Source organism: Amblyomma americanum, chromosome 10, assembly GCF_052857255.1.
Source record: "Amblyomma americanum isolate KBUSLIRL-KWMA chromosome 10, ASM5285725v1, whole genome shotgun sequence".
In the NCBI taxonomy this organism is placed as follows: domain Eukaryota; kingdom Metazoa; phylum Arthropoda; class Arachnida; order Ixodida; family Ixodidae; genus Amblyomma; species Amblyomma americanum.
The window spans coordinates 141,886,067-141,906,307 of NC_135506.1; the positions used below are offsets into that span (position 1 = coordinate 141,886,067).

At 47.0% G+C, this 20,241-nt stretch overlaps 2 protein-coding genes across 3 annotated transcripts in view; one reads left to right on the forward strand and one right to left on the reverse strand.

Moving 5' to 3' along the window:
• Positions 1–2,644: 2,644 nt before the first annotated feature.
• Positions 2,645–20,241, reverse strand: part of LOC144106368 (phosducin-like protein) — a 116,924-nt gene continuing 99,327 nt past the window's right edge. Inside the window, exon 7 of one of the 2 annotated variants that reach the window (XM_077639147.1) lies at positions 2,645–13,154. In XM_077639147.1, coding sequence (XP_077495273.1) covers positions 13,073–13,154 — 82 coding nt within the window. In that variant the 3' untranslated portion in view covers positions 2,645–13,072. Of the gene's footprint in view, positions 13,155–14,191; positions 19,473–20,241 lie in introns of those variants that run through there. The other variant, XM_077639148.1, reaches the window with a different exon arrangement.
• Positions 6,388–11,751, forward strand: LOC144108741 (uncharacterized). The gene is made up of 2 exons (XM_077641906.1): positions 6,388–6,869; positions 11,697–11,751. The coding sequence occupies exons 1-2, from the start codon at positions 6,388–6,390 to the stop codon at positions 11,749–11,751; spliced, it is 537 nt and encodes a 178-aa protein (XP_077498032.1).

The following is a 20,241-nucleotide window of genomic DNA, read 5'->3' on the forward strand; positions in this document are numbered from 1 at the left end:
TTGGCATCTGGCACTTTTCCACCACAGCGACTGGATTAATGGTAACCTTGAAATCTCTGCAAATTCTGACGCATCCATCCTTCTTCGCCACTGGAACAATTGGTGCAGCCCATGTCGAAGAAGCAACTGGCGACACCCCATCCTTGGGAGCAAAGGCAGTGGGCGTAGCTTCAAAAACCTGGGTAAAGCACCTTGCAGGGCGTGAATTGTAACCTTTGAATCCTTGAACGTTCCAAGGCTCTGTTCAAACACCTCAGGAAACGCTTGAACAAGGCCCTCCACATCAGAAACAGCATGAACGTCTGCTCGGACAACAGCAATGTCAATGCCCAGTTCTTGAATCCACTTTCGGCCCATAAGTGTAGGTGAACATTCCACAGTCAGGAACAAAGGTTGCACTGCTTTTCTGTCAAGGAACTGCACTCTGACATCCGCTTAACCTTGAATTAGTGTGAGCTCGCCAGAGTAGCTTCACAGGAGTACTTCAGGCGGCATGACATGTACTCAAGGTAGCAGCTCCTGAAGATGTTTTTTTTTCCATGACAGAAACACTCACACCGGTGTCCAGCTCCATAAGGAGTAGCTTACCACAAACGCTGACTGTCACTGTCACGGTGAAGGGTGGCGAAGAGCACGACGGTGTCGACTGGCCACATGTCAAAACACATCAGCAGAAGTGCTGTTGTCAACAGTGTTGACTTGCGTTCCACACAAGTTGTGCGAGCCGGAGACGGTTTGTGGTTTTGTGAATTTTCCTTTCCACGATGAACCATGCTTTTTCTTCGAGTTGCACACACGAACAATGTGTCCCTGCCTTGTGCATGTAATTGCATGTACTGCTGATGTGCTTGCACACGGTCGCGAGGTGTTCATCCGCGCAGCGGTAGCATGTGACACGCCCCTTTTATGCTGAGACTTGATATATGGGAAGCTCATTTCTGCCTGAGCTCGCTATCTCACCAGCATCTTTCTTGGCAGCTTCCATAGCAAACGGAGTTTTAACGGCACGTTCAAACGTAAGGCCAGCTTCTTTAAGCAGCTTGTCTGCACGACTGTGGCGATGATGCCGCAAACGATGCGATCCCAAAAGCTCAGCTCCGAAGTTGGAATGCTCAGAAAGACTTTTGAGTGACGCAACTAAGTTACTGACAGACTTGCCCTCTATGTGAACACGCATGTTGAACCAAAAGCGGCGCACAACAGCAGATGGCTTGGGTCAGCAATGGTCACCCAGAATACAAAGAACATCTTGCAAGCTTTTGTCTTGCGGTTGGGCGGGCTTAACGAGATCCCGCAAGAGAGCACACGTTTTCTGTCCACAGCAACTAAAGAAGCTCGACTCCTTTTTCTCTTCTGTGAGGTCATTTGCGATGAATTCGATTTGTGATGTCATTCACTTTATGGCGATCAACATAGCAGGGCCATGCATCTCCCCCTCCTCGGTCGAATGCTTCGAGGTTGCTGAACCACCTCAGACCACTAGCTCTCGTCAGTTGTGTCACGTGACTAACCACGTGATTCGCTCTTGCTGGATAAAGGCCAGCGCATGCCGCCTAGACACCACAGAGACATGGAGCCAGAACCGGTCACCGGGTCGAGTTCTTCGACTGAGCATTGGAGGCGCCGGGCTGCTTCGATCTAGCAATCCTTACGACAGAGAATGCCATGAAGCCATGTTGGCTAGAAGTCGTGAAAGCGAGCTTGACGAGTTGAATACTTGTTGGCGCGGGAGAAAACACTCATGTGGGGGTATGCTTGACAAGTTGAATACTTGTTATCATCATCATCAGCCTAACTACACCCACTGCAGGGCAAAGGCCTTTCCCATGTCTACAATTAACTCTGTCCTTTGCCAGCTGCATCCACCCTATTCCTGCAAACTTCTTAATCTCATCCGCCCACCTAACCCTCTGCCACCCCCTGCTACGCTTGCCTTCTCTTGGAAGCCACTCCGTTCCCCTTAGGGACCAGCGGTTATCTTGCCTTCGCAGTACATGCCCTGCCCAAGCCCATTTCTTCCTCTTGATTTCGACTAGAAATAAAGATGACGGCCAGGCTGTCGCCCTTTAGAACCATAATGAGCCTTGGCCCCCAACAACCAATGATTCCTGGCGCCATACAGTCTCTTGTTGAGCGCCTCCGGGGCCCCACAAAGGGAAGATGTTGCCGGAGATAGTGGCTCTCCGAGAACGCGCAGCGCACTGTCACAATTGTAGAACGGTTCAGAGATCAGTGCTGAGAAAAATATTTACACAAATAAAATAACGATTCTGGAGTTAAAAGGCTTATGTAAACAATACCTTAATTTCTTCAAAATTTTTGAACTTTCAGCATATATGGGTTAAGCGATGCACCAATGCCCTGCGATGGCAGGAGCTGCCACCAGTGGGGCCCGATTGTGCAACTCAAGTTGCTCTTCTTGAGCAACCTCTCACGACCAATCAGCCACGATGGTCAGTTTGCTCACAGTCTGGAAGGTATGGTGACGACGCCACAAGGTCACATGACCTAGGTGGCCCACCTCTGTTGTTTCTCCGGGAAATTTCTGGTCACAATACCAATGCCGAATTTTTTGCAGAACGGGAACCTCAACACTACTATCACGCTAAAATATGAAGTTGCAAAAGACAGACGAGACAAGTGCTGATTAGCAACTGGAACTTTTATTGAAATCATTCAGGTATATATATACAACCTTCCAGCATCACTACATTCAACTTGCACAAGCTCTGGATCAAAAACACTGAAGCTAGAAACTGAAAATGACATCTAGCCAGCACACGTTTCCCTGAATCTTGAGTGAAATGACAAGCTGGTATAAGTAGCTCTTTTTAATGAGACCTTTTTTAAAACACTTGCTTTGACCAACATGTTTCTTTTGCAGGCTGCCTTGTAAAGCAGTACCATGGCTGCTTGATGCAAAACGCGAAGCGAGGTGCGGCCAGTCACGTCGCACCGCCGACGATGGGCGAGCGCATCTCGACGGAGTTTACAGTCACGATCGCTGTTTTAGGTGAGGGACACTGTTCGGGGACAAGCCGCACGGCTTCCCGGGAGTGGTCTCCTGAAGCGCGCCTTGTTTCGTCGTGTCCGAGTGCATTTGCCTCATGCTGCTTCTGTTTGCAGTGCTTCCGTGGGACTTTTTCGTGTGCGCGTGAGTGACCACACATTTGCCTCGCTTCTGCAATGCTGGATTTGCAATTTTTTCTGTGCGCACGAGTAAGAGCGTTTGACTCGTTTCTGCTGCGCATGCTTTGGGCTGTTTGTGCACGTGTGTGTGTAGCAGTCACTGCCGTGTACGGGCGCGATGCCGCGCAACTGCTGTGTGCCACTCTGCGCCTCAAACACAAGAAAGGACCCCACCGTGAAGTATCACGAGTTCCCCTGTGAACTACAGCGTCGAGAAGTGTGGCTAAAAAATATCTCTCGCCAAGGACTGTCAGGGAAAGGAAGCAAGTGGGAGCCAAGCGACAGGTCTCGTTATAGAGAATGACTGCAATAAGAACACTAAGGTCAGGCTTCTGCTTCCGACTGCAGTCCCGACCGTGTATGACAAATATCCCCAGTACATGCAAAAGGAGAATGTAGACCCAAGAAAACGCCAGCAAAGGAACTTTGCTGATAGCACAGTGGTTGGAGTAGGCCATGAAAGTGACTACTCGGGAGAAAGCGCCATTGTGAGTGAAAGTCTCATGCACTCCCCAGCGACGAGGTAGAAGCACTCGATCAGTGGCTGGCATGGAACCGTGTGGTTGTCTGGTTGATCAGGCCTGCCAAACTACATTGGACTTTGTGCATGTCTTGCAAGAGGAGAACGGAGGAAAGCGGAGAACAGACTGAAAAGAAAGGCTGCTCGTCAAGGCAACCAGCTACAAAAATTGCAAACTGAGCTTGATGACACAAAAGAGCTCCTCCAAGTCTACACAGAGAACAAAGAAATTCAGGCCTTTCTACAGGCGTTAAAAGAGGCGGAAAAAGGAGACAAAGCTGCAGTGTTTATCTGCAACTAAGTGGCTAGTTTTAATAAGAAAAAGCCTGCCTACAATGAATAGTGCGGGAATGTGTTTTGTGGAAAGCCTGCTCAAACAAAGGGTATGAACACGTTCGAAGCAGAGGCCTTTTGAAGCTCCCATGTCGTGCTATGCTCGAAAATTACGTAGGGCATTCAACCGGCGAAACTGGAGTGGCTTCATTGATAAGAGAGCGGCTTCGTGTGGAGCAGGAAGCTTACTGTTCACTCACTGTCCTGCTCAAACAAAGGGTATGAACACGTTCGAAGCAGAGGCCTTTTGAAGCTCCCATGTCGTGCTATGCTCGAAAATTACGTAGGGCATTCAACCGGCGAAACTGGAGTGGCTTCATTGATAAGAGAGCGGCTTCGTGTGGAGCACGAGGAACTAGGTGTGGAGCAGGAAGCTTACTGTTCACTCACTGTCGTATACTTTAACAGGTAGACAAGATATTTGGTCTTGTTGACATGGGCCCCGAGGATCAACCAAGTACAGCCCCTCAAGTGGCAAACCGCTTGTTGTGCTTCATTTTACGAGGACTATCGACAGCCTATGTCATACCGGTTGGCGATTTCTTCACGCGGCGCCTCAAGAACGACAAACTCTCTACAATGACAATGGAAGTCATGAAGGCAGTTGAAGATGTGGGTTTTCGCGTACTAAGAATCGTCACCGACAACCACCAAACAAACGTGCCTCTTTTCAAAGACCTCTCAGAAGATGGCACGCATGCGCATGCCGTGCCTCACCCTCTGCGGACAGGCCACCAACTGTTCTTGTCCTTTGACCCTAATCACCTTATAAAGAATCTTCGCACTTTCTTGAGCGAGAAATGACAGATGGCGAATCACTCATCCAAGGTGGTTTCTACTTAAAGAAGCTCTCTGAAATTCAGTCACAGCTGCTGGTCAAGCCAGTCAGGTTCCTTACCCGTGCACACGTTGAACCCAACAACTTGGAAAAAATGAAAGTGTGCAGGGCCAGTTAAATATTTTCTGCGCCAACAACAGCAACACTCCAGTTTCTTCAGAAGCACCCGAACTGTCATCCTGATGCAGGCCAGTTCAAGGACAGCTCGGCCACAGTTTTATGAGGATGGTTGGGAAATGGTATGCTCTCCATGATAACTGTGCAGTGAAGGCAGCAGTGATGCAGCGATGGCGTAGAGGTAGGACATCCGCCTCGCGTGCAAGAGGACCGGGGTTCAAATCCTGGTGCCGCGCAATTCTCCACCGGGCTTAAAAAAAAAAAAAATCCGCGTGCGCGTGCGAGCACGCGCACGAAAAAACGCATGATATCGCCTGGGACAACGCCGCAATTCTTTCCAAAGAGCGGAACCTGACGGCACGGCTTTTGCTTGAGTCATCATTCATCCAGACGACACCTGATACTATGAACCGGAAGGAAGGGACGATGCCACCCGTGTACATACAGTCATTACGTCATATTCTGGGTATTTAAGTTTCGACCACTGCCATTTTAGCCTCATTGTGAACAAGGAACCCGTACGGGTTCCGAAACGTCAATTTGTTATTACTTTGACTTGGTCAGTGACTGTAATCTTTTGCTTCTACTAATGCCTGACCAGACGAGCTTTCGTCGAACCCTTGACTATATCCGCTACAGGAGTGCTTTTGGACAAGACGTCGTCACGAGAATACGCCGCTATGTTTCACTCACCTCCAGAATCACCGCTTTCAGATCCCATCTTAACTTCAATTTGGCTTGCAAGAGAGAAAACCTGGTGCCCAAGTCTCTTCGTTTGCAGACACCGGTACGAACGTCCTGGGGACACCACATCGTTCGACAAGCGGAGCGGAGACTCGTCCAAGCACGTGCTCAAGAATGTCGTCAAAACATCAAGAACTTGGAAACTGAGGCCTTTTTTGCCCGGCGACAGCTGGAACACACCATTCAAGGTGATTTCATTGACGTCCAACTACACGCCAACTTTACTGCCAGTTTGAGGGAGCGCCAGTGCACGACGTCTCAGGAAAGGAAACTTCAAGCTTTACGGCCGTGTGGAACAAGGAATGTACAACAAGACGTGGTTAACTTGTCCTCCTACCAGCCCTCAACCGCCGAGACATCCGTCCTCTCCCGCGGTCTGAACTTGAATACCGGTCGTGCACCGGATAAGAGGAAGGTAATCTGCTCTGTGGAACAAGCAGTGAACCGGTTGCCGTCGGCAGTCCGGAGCGAAGCACGCACCCGCGCCATTGGCATACTTTCAAAATGGCGGAAAGACACGACAAGGCTTTCAGTTCCCGAGAAACAAGCCATCAGGAATCTGCGCTGCAACCGTAGTGTTGTTGTTCTACCTGCCGACAAAGGGAACGCCACTGTGCTGCTAGACAAGACAGACTACGAGGAAAAAATGCGTGGCCTGCTTGAGGACCGAACAACATATACCGCCCTGGCGCGCGACCCTACTGGAGTGCTTCAAAGGAAGCTACAAGAGCTCCTGGCAGATACCTTCAAGTTCGTGCCCCCGGACAGGAAGAGGTTATACTACCAACTACTGTGCACAAACGGCTCCGCGCCTGCTATTTATGGGCTACCCAAGATCCACAAACCAGGCGTTCCTTTGCGGCCCATCGTGGATTTCAGCAGGTCACCTCTTTACAGCCTTTCCAATTACCTGCACAGTGTAATAGGCCCCTTGGCCGGTAGAACCGCAACACATGTGGCCAATTCCTGCGACTTTGTTGAAAAGGTGCGCAACGTGCAACTGGACGAAGAAGATATAATGGTGTCCTTTGACGTCACGTCACTGTTCACCAGCGTGCCGGTCAGCCTGGCCGTCTCTAAGTGCGAAGAGCTTTTGCAGGGGGACACCACTCTCGCTGAACGCACTCCGTTTGACGTCCCAGACCTTTCTAATTTACTACGGTTCTGCCTCAGCAATACGTACTTTACATATTGCTCAAAGTTTTACTCGCAGACACAGGGCACTGCCATGGGCGCCTCAATTTCCGTAACGACCGCAAATATTGTAATGGAAGCATTAGAAACGGAAATCCTCAGTAAATTCACACCTCAACCCAAGCTTTTTTACCGCTACGTAGATGATTGTTTTTGCATCCTACGCAAACAGGACGTCTCCCGGTTATTGCAACAATTAAATTCTTTCGAGCAGAGACTACAAATCACGGTCGAATATGAGCAACAAGGCATTCTCCCGTTCCTCGACGTATTAGTACAACGCAAGGGCGATGGACTCTCCTTCAAAGTATACCGGAAACCTACGCACACAGGAAAGTACTTAGACTTTAATTCGAATCACCCGATTGCCCACAAAAGATCCGTTGTGTCATCTTTGGTGAGGCGTGCGACACGAATCTGCAAAGAAAAGGAAGATTTGCAAGCTGAACTCCAAATGATACGCCAAGAACTTTCGTCCAACGGCTATCCCAACCATTTTGTGAAAAGGATCGAGAAAAATATTTTGCAGCCGAGCTCTTCCAGTCGTAAGGTTTTCACCGCCACTGCTGGAATTCCGTATGTATGGGGTATAAGCGAAGCTTTATCCCGTATTTTCGCCAAATATAACTTGCGCATCGGACACGTGCCTTCCAGCAAACTTCGAAGTATGCTGGTGAATGTCAAGGACCCCCTGCCAGATAACCGCTTTCCCGGCGTTGTCTACCGAATCCCATGCGGTGATTGTAACCACGTTTACATAGGCGAAACGGGAAAGTTCCCCAGAAGATTGAAAGAACATCAGCGCGATGTTGATAACCACAAAGTGGCTTCCAATGCGATTGCCGAGCACGCGCACGAAAAAACGCATGATATCGCCTGGGACAACGCCGCAATTCTTTCCAAAGAGCGGAACCTGACGGCACGGCTTTTGCTTGAGTCATCATTCATCCAGACGACACCTGATACTATGAACCGGAAGGAAGGGACGATGCCACCCGTGTATATACAGTCATTACGTCATATTCTGGGTATTTAAGTTTCGACCACTGCCATTTTAGCCTCATTGTGAACAAGGAACCCGTACGGGTTCCGAAACGTCAATTTGTTATTACTTTGACTTGGTCAGTGACTGTAATCTTTTGCTTCTACTAATGCCTGACCAGACGAGCTTTCGTCGAACCCTTGACTATATCTGTGTCGATGGAATTGCATAACCAGGCCTGGAGTGCGGCCTTATCTCGGTGACCAGAACCGACAACGCACTCTCTCACCAGAGCAGGATTTGGCCACCCTGGTGTAGTACTTGGCCACAACCTTCTATGATCAAACCAATTAACCCTCGGCCCTCAGTCCCCAGCGGCTGCAGAGCAACTGACCACGGCGGCGGTCAGACCTGTGACGCAGCGGAGGGTGCTAAGAATCTCTGGCTCCGGACAGGCCGCCATTGGAATCTGAACCTGGCAACGTTTAACGCTAGAACTTTAGCTAGTGAGGCTAGCATAGCAGTGCTGTTCGAGGAACTAGCGGGAATTAAATGGGATGTGCTAGGGCTTAGCGAAGTTAGGAGGACACATACTGTGCTATCGCGGGTTAGAGGATAGACGAGAACTAGGTGTGGGTTTCCTCATTAATAAGGATATAGCTGGCAACGTAGAGGAGTTCTACAGTATTAACGGGAGGGTAGCAGCTATAGCAATTAGGCTGAATAGGAGGTACAAGCTGAAAGTGGTGCAGGCCTACGCACCCACATCCAGCCATGATGACCAGACCGTTGAAAGCTTCTATGAGGACGTAGAATCAGCAATGAATAGAGTAAAATCGCAGTACACTGTACTGATGGGCGACTTCAATGCGAAGGTGGGCAAGAAGCAGGCTGACGACCACGCGGTAGGTGACTATGGGATAGGCTCTAGAAATAGCCGGGGAGAGTTATTAGTCGAATTCGCGGATAGAAATAATTTACGGATCATGAATACCTTCTTCCGCAAACGAGAAAAAAGGAAGTGGACCTGGAAGAGCCCCAATGGTGAGATTAAAAATGAAATCGACTTCATACTATGCGCTAAACCTGGCATCATTCAGGATGTGGCCGTCCTCGGAAGGGTGCGTTGCAGCGACCATAGAATGGTAAGGTCTAGAAGTAGCTTAGACTTGAAGAGGGAACGGAAGAAGCTAGCGAAGAAGAAGACCATTAACGAATTAGCCGTAAGAGGGAAAGCACAGGAGTTTAGGATAGCGCTGCAAAACAGATACTCGGCTTTAACTGAGGAAGATGATCTTGATGTTCATTCAATGCACGATAACCTGACATCAATAATTACGGAGTGCGCAGTAGAAGTAGGCGGTAGGACAGTTCGAAAAGATACCGGGAAGCTATCTCAGGTGACGAAAGATCTGATTAAGAAGCGCCAAAACATGAAGGCATCTAACAATATCGATAGCATAGAAATAACGGAGCTATCAAAGTTAATAAATAAGCGCAAGGTAGCCGACATAAGGAAGTTTAATATGGAGAGAATCGAGCATGCTATAAAGAACGGAGGTAGCCTAAAAACAGTGAAGAGGAAACTAGGCATAGGTAAAAACCAGATGCATGCATTAAGAGAAAAGCAGGGCAATGTCATTAGCAATATGGATAAGATAGTTAACGTAGCCGAAGAGTTCTACACAGACCTGTACAGTAGCCAATGTAATCAGAACGCTAATGAGAAAGACAGCAGTGCACAGCAATGCGTCATCCCGCCAGTAACGAAAGATGAAGTAAAGAAAGCCTTAGAAGCAATGAAAAGGGGAAAAGCAGCTGGGGAGGATCAGGTAACAGCAGATCTGTTGAAGGATGGAGGGGACATCGTGCTAGAAAAACTAGCCACCCTGTATACGCAATGCCTTATGACCTCGACTGTACCAGAAGCTTGGAAGAATGCAAACATTATCTTAATTCATAAGAAGGGAGACGCCAAGGACTTGAAAAATTACAGGCCGATCAGCTTACTATCCGTTGCCTACAAAGTATTTACTAAGGTAATCGCTAATAGAGTCAGGGCAACGTTAGACTTTAATCAACCAAATGATCAGGCAGGCTTTCGTAAAGGATATTCTACAATAGATCATATTCACGCTATCAATCAGGTGATAGAGAAATGCGCAGAATATAACCAACCTCTATATATAGCTTTCATTGATTACGAGAAAGCATTCGACTCAGTGGAAACCTCAGCAGTCATACAGGCATTGCGTAATCAGGGGGTAGAAGAGCCTTATGTCAAAATACTGGAAGATATATATAGCAACTGCACAGCTACTATAGTGCTCTATAAAGTCAGCAATAAAATTCCAATAAGGAAGGGCGTCAGGCAAGGAGACACGATCTCGCCAATGCTGTTCACCGCATGTTTGCAGGAGGTATTTCGAGGCCTGAATTGGGAACAGTTGGGAATAAGAATAAATGGAGAATACCTAAATAATCTGAGATTTGCTGATGACATTGCCTTGCTGAGTCACTCAGGAAGTGAACTGCAAATCATGATCAACGAGTTAGACAGGCAGAGCAGATCGATGGGTCTAAAAATTAACATGCAGAAAACCAAGGTAATGTTCAACAGCCTAGCAAGGGAACAACAGTTCACAATTGGCAGCGAGAGCCTAGAAATTGTGCCGGAATACGTCTACTTAGGGCAGGTAGTGACAGCTGATCCGGATCATGAGAGGGAGATAACTAGAAGGATAAGAATGGGGTGGAGCGCATATGGCAAATTCTCGCAGATCATGAGTGGCAGTTTACCAATTTCCCTCAAGAGGAAAGTGTACAACAGCATAATCTTACCGGTACTCACCTACGGGGCAGAAACGTGGAGGCTAACGAAAAGAGTTCAGCTTAAGTTAAGGACAACGCAGTGAGCCATGGAAAGAAAAATGATAGGTGTAACGTTAAGAAATCGGAAGCGGGCAGAGTGGGTGAGGGAACAAACACGGGTTAATGACATCCTAGTCGAAATCAAGAGAAAGAAATGGGCTTGGGCAGGGCATGTAATGCGAAGGCAAGATAACCGCTGGTCTTTAAGGGTAACGGAGTGGGTTCCAAGAGAAAGTAAGCGTAGCAGGGGGCAGCAGAAGGTTAGATGGGCGGATGAGATTAAGAAGTTTGCAGGCAAAGGGTGGATGCAGCTGGCAAAGGATAGGGTTAATTGGAGAGACATGGGAGAGGCCTTTGCCCTGCAGTGGGTGTAGTAGGGCTGATGATGATGATGATGAAGGCAGGGGGGGGGGGGGGGGGGGGGGGGGAAGCATAAGGAACCGTTCTTCGTCACAGATGATGGACGACTCTCCTGGCTGGAACTAGATTTCATCTGTTACCTTGAAGATCTCCAGATGAATGGCGGCCGATCGAAGCGAATGACCAGAGACCTATGAAGCGACGCTTCTCACAAGGTCAACACAGTGGCGCTGATTGAATATCTCCTTGACCACATAAAGTAGGTTACTATTCTTCGGCTCTGCTTCTCGTTGTTTACATCAATGTGCTATAGAAGTAATTTTATTATTGCAGCTTCCGCTATGCCTTTACACGCGGCCTAAAGAGCGACCCTGTGGAATCACAGTTTAGCTGCCTTCGGCAGTTCAGTGGCGGCAACGACAGGGTGGATGCACGGACTGCAGTTTTACAGCGGGGAGACTGCTAAAGGTACTGTTAAAAATTTTTAAAATATTGTTATTTAAAAATTTCTAAAATATACTTAATTGACTCTTTTTCCTTTTTTTCAGGTTGGTATCCTTCAAGCCGCTAGAAGTGGCAATGCACCCACTTCTTTTGAAATGAAGGCACCTCTGAGCCTGGCAATTCCGGATGCCGAAACATCTACCTGCCAGCGGCCGCTGAATTTGCTACCAGGGAATTGTGCAGTGAGCTCGGGTTCTTAACGCTATGTCCCGAGGGAGACCATGAGGTAGCACCAGTTGCTTTTCTGGCTGGCTACGTTGCGAGAGCATGCAGTGAAAAGGTATGAACACTTTCCTCTACGTGGACACAAATCATGTAATTTGTCTAGTTTGAGTGGTCTTGGTAGAAAACCTGTGCATTATGCTTTGTGCAGCATAAATGTTTATACATACTGTTATGATAGTTTGAACCGGAGCATTTTTATCGCTGCCAAGTTGTTGCTTTATGGGATTTTGGCACTGACGACATGCAAGTGACATACGAGTCATGCAAGACCCTGCTGCAGGCACCAGAGCCGACCGGACCAGCTTAAGGGCTAATCAAAAACATGGACAGTGGAGGGTTGATATACCCTAAAATGGAAGCGGTCAAGATTTTTCCAGCTCACGTGCATCTTTGTTAACCGACTAATGAAACTTCCAGAGGTCAGGCGCACCACTGCTTCCACACTTTACACGGTGCCCTTAACTCATCTGTGAAAGCAACGACCGTGCCCACACTGAGCAGCTTTGCAAGATATTTTTAAGCAAGTTGCTGTGACCTCTGATAACTAACTGGGCTGGGAATGTTAATTTTTCAGTGGAGTGACTTTTGAGGCTTTGTCACAAACCTCCCTCAAGGAAGGTCTTCCGTCTGTGAATGGTTCCTTCCTTTTCTGTGTGACTGTGCAATAAAGGTGCCAAGCTACTGGTTAAGTGCTTTCTGGTTTTCTCGGCTGCAGGTGCGCTTAGAAATGCTCCATAACTTCACCGGGCGAGTCCTTGCTGGCGCTGCATATGTCTCCACTTCACCTATATTGAATTTTTTTTTCTAAATGGCAATAACTTACATAGATGGGCCGTGTGTAGCCATGTGTGTGTCCATCTCGTTCCCCGTCCTCATCCGCTACAACTGGAAGCATATACATGGGCTCGCGAGAAGTGAATAAAAGCAGATTAAAAGTTTCAGGCGCATTAAAGCAGCATCCTAAGGTCGATCATGTAAGCAGCCGTCATGGATACACTAGAAGGAATATTCCCACCTGCTGTGATAAACGGCGCTTTCAATGACAACTTAAAAATGCAGTCTGTAATGAGGAACTAGAAAACGCACTGTTTACGCCCTCAAACAGTCAGCACCGGGCGTACCAACGCAGCTGTCGTGGCGGTTCCCTGCGAGCTGTTGTCCCCGAGTGGTGGCGCCGCGGCGGGAGCGCGGAGAACTAGGCCCCAGACGCCGCATCTGTGCGATGTGGCGGGCTGCACCTCGCTTCGCGCTTTGCATCAAACGCCGTGGTAGTACTCCTGAAAAAAAACATCATAGGTTCCACACGAACCTTACTTGTTTGCACAATGAATGTACTCTTTTTCCCCAATTTTCCCCTTATTTTTTCTTAAACTTTAAAATTTGGTACGCATGTATTCTAATAGTTTGTAATGCAACAACAGAAAAGAAAGTAGCATGTGCACTTGTTACACAATACAGTATCCTGCTCTCTGCCAAGAATGCATTATGATGCGTTTAGGTAGCGATAAAAAACACCATGAATATACAAAACTTTCTTTCCAGCCGTTCTGACTGATATGCTGGTGTCTTCCCTAGACCATATGGTATTAATGCGAAAGAATTACTAGTTCCATTATGAGAAAAGCCAACTGCGTGTGCGTGCATGTGCTTGCAAATGGTACAGACAATCCCAGCTATGGCAAGAAAAATAAGGCGATGATCAAGCGGGTGATGACTATAGGGTGATGACGCACACAGCAAGCAGAGCACCACCACTTTACACAATCCTATACATGTCCTTCGTCAATATATACGCTCCACTGGCCGACCTCTTGTGGCGCCAGTTTTCCTCGACATTCGTTCCAAAATTGTGGCGCAGCCATTTGTCGTACAGTGTTCTGGGTGGTGTCATAAGGTGTCTCGTTGCATATAGCTTACTTCTGCTAGTCAGACTGGAGGCTTGCTTGCGACAGGAAATTAAACCAACGACATATGCACCTTCAACTGCATGCTCTCCTAGACTTTCATAGCAAAATTGTGATGCAACTGTTTGTCATACAGCATCCCAAGTGGTGTGGTACACACCAAGGGACAGTAATGCTTGTGCATTCCTACATGTAAGCAGTCTTAAGAGCCTCTGCTGAATTTTTGTTTTTCACTGATCTAACGAGCACACAAAGTCTGACAAAGCTCTCCACTCTAGGCAACTGCTCCACTCCCAGAGAAACTGTTTTAAAGTGCAAAGATAGAGCATTTAGTGGGCCAATCTCAGAAATACTGGTGCAATGGCCCGAAATCCAGTAGGAAATAAATTGGCCAGAAATGCTAGTGGAAATCTAGCGGCTGACACTTTCTGAACGTTTTTATTATTTGGCTAACAAACTTACTCTATGCACCCTCTTGACGACAATTGCATAAACTATTGACGCTACAACTCTGGATACCATGAAGACTCCTCCTGAACAATGCACATGGAGGTCTCTTTGCCACTTTACAAATGACACCCTTGGATATAAATACAGAACCTCGGTAAAACATGACAAATCCCTGAAACCCTGCACATTCCAGATGATGAAAAATTGGATAACGAGATGGCATTTGAAAATTAGCTCCACTGAATAGCTGAGTGTTGAAGAACTGTGTGAAGTACAATATCTAGGAACAAGTGAAATAAAAACGTGGAGGTACCACAAGTAGCCTATGGCTCTAAAAGGAAATGATTCAGAGCAAACAGCCTGGGCAGGGCCGTGATAGGTTTAGAAAGCCTCGTCTTTCAAAGGAGACATTTGCAGCGCATCTGAACTATCTGGAATGGCTGCTGGACGCAGAGAAATAAGGCACATGGGTGTCCAAGAGTGGCCAAAGGCATTCAGCATGCTGTGGGAAGCATGCATCTTTTTAAATGCCTGACCCAAACTTTTCAGAGCTGTCCAGAACAAGATTCAAGAAAACCTAGAACCGTACAATGCTATCCCAACTTGCCTTGCTGGTTTCTGTGGGCTGATGTTTCTTTACCGGCACGCAAGGACAAAGAACTGTTAAAAACAAGTGCGAGGCTTAACTCATTTGTATAGAGAAACAATGAGTGAAGCCATGCAATGAGAACTGCTCTGCCCAGCAACACGCATGTACAGCTCTCCGTATCACAGGAGTGCCCCATGCAGGGCCGCAGTGGCACAGCAGACGAGACTGCTCTGCTGACAAGCAGCAATATCTATGACCATTTTGGCACAGTTTTAGGTCGGAAGGCTTAATACAGTCGAGCTTGCCTATAATGAGCACGCCCATCACACAGTTTGTTCGTTAAATCCATCTCTGCGGCAAGTGGACTGGTTATAACATCAGCTACTGGAAGGCAAACTTTCACAATGCATTGTCCACACAGCATATGATATCAGCCTGGTTAAGTGTAGGCACCAGCTGGCATGTTTTAGTCCAATATTTAGGAGAATACCCAAGGTGGAGTAGACTTTACTCCCTTAATACAAATCTGCTCAACCTTGGAGGATTCCCCTAAACACTGGACCAGCACACTTGTAGTTACTGAAATAAATTTGCTCTTGCTCTACCATGTGCCAACCGTCCCAGTCAGCTCAGTCGGTAGAGTGACTGCTCTGGTGAGGTGGAAGTACCGGATTCGAACCCCGGATCAGGGTGAATTTTTTCTTACCTATAAAGTTTCTGTGAAAGTTGTATAACTTTACTTCGTAACTGCAGGGCTGTGCTTGCGTGGATGCCAATGGATAATTACTGGCACGTGTTAGTAACACTGCCCATCTCTGATATGGCTAGGAATGCAAGTGCTGCGTGCATCTTGATCAACATAGTGACCAGCATCATGCATTTTGGCCTAGTGCATCACGTGACTAAAGACTGCTTTCAGTTAAAAATCTGTACTTCTGCATCTACAAAACCTAGGCTTTGTCAGGATGCTGCTTTTACCAGCATAAACAGGTGATGCAGAAGATAAAACTGACACTGCACACAGGTGCAGCAGAGGCGGCAGCCGGTTTTCATGAACAGAAAACATTCCACATCATCCAAGTTTTTGCTAAGACGCAAAGTCTCAGCTACAGTCAATTTTTGGGTCAAATACAGTGCAGGGCACTTCTGTTCGGCACGGATGCAGCACGAGAGAGAGGGCCTTTTCAACGATTAGCAACTTGGGTGTCATACAAGTGCACAGATTTGATGAAGTCGGTGCTCGAGGTTTTTCAGCTTCAGTGCATACTGATAACTGGCATGACAGATGAACCTCTTTCCATAGCTCTGTTCAGGAGCATTATTTTCTGCGCTGCCTTTGTTCGCAGCAAGCGACATTAAAAGTAGGGCTGTTATAAATGGGCTTGACAGTATTGTGCCATCCTCTTGTTGCTTCCTTGTAATCTATTGATGTCATTAGTTTTCTGACTTTGGGACCCTCACCTGTATGATAATGTCCATGTACTCATCCCCTTTGTAGCCAATGAAACCTTACCCGATTTGATTAGTGGGAGTCCAAGTACCAGCTTATGAAGACTGCAGAAGTGAACAGAAATTAACGGCCCACTGGATCAGCGAATTCAAATGTTTCGCAGATGGATACCTGCCAACTTGAAGACTTTCAAATTCGTGAAACCTTTACGACCTGGGGAGGGTAGCCAGAAATTTTTTCTCTTTTAACAAAAATGTTACTTCTTTCAATGTACGACATGACAGCACTGGAGCTTCTTCACATGTGAGGGAAGCACACACGGCTAGAACAACGGTCATATCACAGGGACAAGGAAAGAGCACATTGGTTTTTACACCTTGCCAGAGCGGCAATTGAAGATGCCTTCGATAAATAAACAAAATATATCCATGGCAACACAATAATCATCCTAAATGATGTGTAGCTTGGCTGACTGATTGATAAGCACGGCCGATAGCCGCCGGCACTCCAGGCTGGCGGCAAAGCTCTGAAAACGAAACTGCACAAGGCCACACTCTCTATCAGCTTATCGCCGGAGGCCTGCCAGTCGTCAAAACACCTGCAGCTGCAGGCATGTCAGAGGGGAGGGAAGCAATGTAACATACAGTTCAGGCCTGGAGAAGATTATTTAGGCAATTAGTTTGTTAATCAAGCAGGTCACACCATGACACACGACCACTTCAGGAGCCAGTCTGAATTGACTGATGCCAGCCTCCAGGCGTCCAAATAAATGAGCTCCCGAAACGGCCGTTTGGCAGGACTCTGACGATAGTAACAGCTGTATCTTACTGGTACTCACCTATGGGGCAGAAATGTGGAAGCTAATGAAAAGTGTTCAATTTAAGTTAAGGACAGTGCAGCGAGCTATGGAATGAAAAATTATAGGTGCAACAGTAAGAGACAGGAAGAGGGCAGAGGGGTCAGGGATCAAATGCCGTGTAATGACATTCTATTCGAAATCAACAGAACGAGATGAGCTTGGGCAGGGCACGTAATACAAAGGCAAGATAACCCCCGGTCCTCAAGGGTAACGGAGTGGATTCCAAGAGAAGGCAAGCGTAGCAAATTGCGCCAGAAAGTTAGGTGGGCAGATGAGATTAAGAAGTGTGTGGTGATATGGAGGGCGCAGCTGGCAAAAGACACTGTTAAGTGGAGAGACATGGGAGAGGCCTTTGTGCTGTAGTGGGCCCACTCAGCCTTATAATGATGATGAGGAGGAGTAGGAATAAATGTTTATTTAGGTGGGCTGCTTTAACTATGTTTTACTGTCCAATGTTCGAGCTGCTGCTGTTAATTTCACAGACGGTACATACTCCTCTTTCATGGCAGGGCAAGGTACCACTGGCAATGCTGTGGTCTTTTTATGGAATTTCACATGTTTTTTGCAAATAAAGTTTATTTTCCGTAAAACTTCAGGCAAGATTCGTAAAAATCATAATACGGGTCCAAATCCGTACACTTCACGGAAAATTCGGAAGAGTTGGCAGGTATGCAAATGTAAAAAAACAACAACAAAACAAAAGTTACCCAGCTGTTCCAGCCATGATCCTCCCTTGCCAATGCAAAAAATAAAACAAGCCTTTTCAATCGTTGAAGGTGTCTAAAGTACCATTAAAGATAAGTGCCAAATTTGCTAGTTTGCCTTCAGGCAAATGCCTTGTGCTCTGTTTTGCTCTAGGTATGCAACTCTGTGGGAGCTGTGCAATTAATGCGCATAGTATCATAATGCCACCTTCTGCACCTACTTTTTGAGGCCTCAATGAAGGGTAAGGCAAAAATGCAACAAGGCATGAAACAAAACGGTAGTGCGCCCACTCCTGTTGACTGCATTCGTGCCCAAAAAAGCAGTTTTACATCAGGGCGAGGTAGGGACCTAAAAGAGCAAGAGCCGGTCATGTAATGCGATGCATGAACATGCAATGTTGTTAACCTTACCTCATGAAGTAGGTGTGACAGGCGGCGAAGTGATGCCATACTTTAGAGAATGTGCAATACCTGCAGAGCTTTCACAGGGTTGCAGACTTGAGGACCTTTCTTACCACCATCAAAGGGTCCCTACAACTGGTGGATGCCCCCAGTACACTGCATTAAGTGCACGCAATGCTGCTTTCCTCATCAAATAACTCACTGCTCAATCCCGGATGATTCAACACAATGTTCCCTCGGTTAACAAAATAAGGCTGCAGCTAACTACGACAACACGTCATAAGCTCTGATGTCAATTCAACAGATTTAAGTACAATGCACAGAGGAAACTGTGGGAATGACATGTGCTGAAACTCAGTGGTGCAGCAAGTACTCATGAAAGCTGTGCACTTTCATTAAATCCCAGCAGCCAAGGGCAGGTTTGTCCTAGTCAATGCAACTACCCTAACCTGACCTTGAATTTCCGCCCTGAAAGGGCAAATTTTTGTCAGTCATCTTAAAAGCTCACGCATCTTAAAAACATAGCTATGCAATGACTCTTGATGGACGTTAACTGCGATTGATTCCTGATCAGAAATTTGCTCCAACTTAGAAGGAATATGCGTGTTTCATTATTCAGGACACGCACATTTTTTTCAGCGTAGCACAATGTGTGTGTGTGTTGCACAGGCTGGCCACCTTTTATCAGCACAAAAAGAAAACAAACAAACAATGCCATTCTCAAAAATACGTATTCACTTGATAAAGACCAAGCACAAACAAGGAACAGATGTCAAGCACAGTCCACAACTTCCAAACCGTTCACCTCTCGGAAAGAGGCAACAATTTATACACAAGCAGGAACATTCACCACACAAGCAATGTAAAAACAAAATAAAGCAGGAAGGCGACAGAACCACATGCTCCCAGCTAACACAGACCTCTACATTGTGCCCACACTTTGCAAGTACGTATTTTCGAGCATGAATGAAATGGCCCAGTTGTTTGCACAAGGCCACATTCGCTACTGAAGAATGGCAGTAGCACAACCCGACAACCCAGGGCCTGCTGGAATCGCAGCCCCCGCAAAGAAGGGCTGGCCTTTGGGTGGCGCCCCATTCAAGGATGCCATAGGGGTTGCAGGCAGCGTATGCAGGTAAGTGTCAGGGTATGCTCTAGGCATCAGCGGTCGTCGTCGTCATCTGCGGCTGGCTGTCGCACCGTTGGCAGCAGGCTCTGATCAGGCAGAAAGCCATGCCTGCACCAGACATCCACAGAGCCGATAAATCAAAATTTCATTCAGTTTACGGGACCCCTTGAGCCATCAGCGCATTTCTCTTTCATCTGCAGGGGGAAGCACGCTCTCTTCACTGCAACACACTGAATAGCACCACCTATGTTCATTTTGTTCTCGCACCACCGCGGACTGGAATGGCCTTCCCGCTGACATTGCAGCGATAACCTGTCCCGCGAACTTCGCGCGTAGAGCTTACAGCTATTTGTCATCATAACGCATGATTACTTGCTATCACATAAAACGTACCCACCCCTTATGTAATGCCCCTAAAAAGGGGTCTTTAAGGAAATAAAATTGACTGATTGATCTTGCGCAGAATTCCAGCAATCATAAGCCTAGCTCATTAATCAAATTACCATACCCTCAAGGCCATTATTACAGATGCCTGAAATCACACTGAAGACAACACTCGATAATTTATGCAATAAATCAGATATATACTATCAGTTTTGCACGGACAGTCTCTCTGTCTAAGTATTCCTAAAATCTGTTATCAGATTTTCCTGCAGTGAGTTGCCCTAAATAAAGTGGCCGGATGGTCAGTTGTCTCAAGTACCACAAATGCTGTAACTTGTCTCTGCATACACTAAACTCGCATATAGTAAAAACTTAGACATATGAACCCTTTGTACGATCTAAACTCGAATACGCATGCACAATCTGGTGTCCACATCAGACTTACCTCATCAAATCTTTAGAATGTGTGCAGAACCGTGCCGCTCGCTTTATA

Coding starts and splice junctions, on each gene's coding strand:
- LOC144108741 (XM_077641906.1), top strand. CDS start 6,388: ATGCGTGGCCTGCTTGAGGACCGAACAACATATACCGCCCTGGCGCGC. Junction 6,870..11,696: donor ACTCTCGCTGAACGCACTCC/GTTTGACGTCCC, acceptor CCTTTTTTTCAG/GTTGGTATCCTTCAAGCCGC.